The 1,433-nt window shown below is 44.0% G+C and overlaps 1 protein-coding gene across 1 annotated transcript in view; it reads right to left on the minus strand.

Annotated features, from left to right (window-relative positions):
• Positions 1-298: 298 nt before the first annotated feature.
• The window catches only part of EMH_0035100 (uncharacterized protein), a gene marked incomplete at both ends in the record, with an annotated part of 3,532 nt that continues 2,397 nt past the window's right edge, over positions 299-1,433 (minus strand). Inside the window, 2 exons of the mRNA XM_013494944.1 lie at positions 299-303; positions 431-450. Coding sequence (XP_013350398.1) covers positions 299-303; positions 431-450 — 25 coding nt within the window. The remainder of the gene's footprint in view (positions 304-430; positions 451-1,433) is intronic.

Below are 1,433 nucleotides of genomic sequence, written 5' to 3' on the forward strand. Positions count from 1 at the left end.
CCTAAACACCTCTTGTATCTATGCACTTCTACACACACCAAAAACCCCAAACCCTAAACCCTAAACCCCTTTCTCCTTCTCCCCCCGTCTCTACCTTCTACCCAGCATCTAGGGTTTAGGGTTTAGGGTTTAGGGTTTAGGGTTTAGGGTTTACCTATGTGACAAGACATTGCTAGCGCTAGCTGAGGTAAATAATAAACCCCCAAAACAGAATAAAGAAGAATAGAAAAAGGGAGAGGCCGCCGATAAAACACAAAACCATCGGACTCTAGTAAACCCCTACCTTCCTCTAAACCCTTCACCCTATACACACAAACCCTAAACCCTAAACCCTAAACCCTAAACCCTAGCAACCGCCCCTTCACCCTATACACACACACCCTAAACCCTAAACCCGAAAAGAAAGAATCGGACTCTAGTAAACCCCTACCTTCCTCTAAACCCTTCACACTGTACACACAAACCCTAAACCCTAAACCCTAAACCCTAAACCCTAAACCCTAAACCCTGCTCTAAACCCTTCACCCTATACACACAAACCCTAAACCCTAAACCCTAAACCCTAAACCCGAAAAGAAAGAATCGGCCTCTATTAAACCCCTACCTTCCTCTAAACCCTTCACACTATACACACAAACCCTAAACCCTAAACCCTAAACCCTAAACCCTAAACCCTAGCAACCGCCCCTTCACCCTATACACACACACCCTAAACCCTAAACCCGAAAAGAAAGAATCAGACTCTAGTAAACCCCTACCTTCCTCTAAACCCTTCACACTATACACACAAACCCTAAACCCTAAACCCTAAACCCTTGAAATACTTCACCCTATACACACAAACCCTAAACCCTAAACCCTCAACCCTAAACCCTAAACCCTAAACACGAAAAGAAAGAATCGGCTTCTATTAAACCCCTACCTTCCTCTAAACCCTTCACACTATACACACAAACCCTAAACCCTAAACCCTAAACCCTAAACCCTAAACACGAAAAAAAATTCACACAAACCCTAAACCCTAAACCCTAAACCCTAAACCCGAAAAGAAAGAATCTGCTTCTATTAAACCCCTACCTTCCTCTAAACCCTTCACACTATACACACAAACCCTAAACCCTAAACCCTAAACCCTAAACCCTGCTCTAAACCCTTCACCCTATACACACAAACCCTAAACCCTAAACCCTAAACCCTAAACCCTAAACCCCTCCCTTCTTCTAAACCCTTCACCCTATACACACAAACCCTAAACCCTAAACCCTGCTCTAAACCCTTCCCCCTTATATACACAAACCCTAAACCCTAAACCCTAAACCCTCATCTAAACCCCTTACCCTATATACCCAAACCCCAAACCCTAAACCCTAAACCCTAAACCCTTCCCCTATACACCCAAACCCTAAACCCTAAACCCTAAACCCTAAACCCTA

This window comes from Eimeria mitis, genomic scaffold (genome assembly GCF_000499745.2).
Source record: "Eimeria mitis Houghton genomic scaffold, Emh_scaff1348, whole genome shotgun sequence".
NCBI lineage: Eukaryota > Apicomplexa > Conoidasida > Eucoccidiorida > Eimeriidae > Eimeria > Eimeria mitis.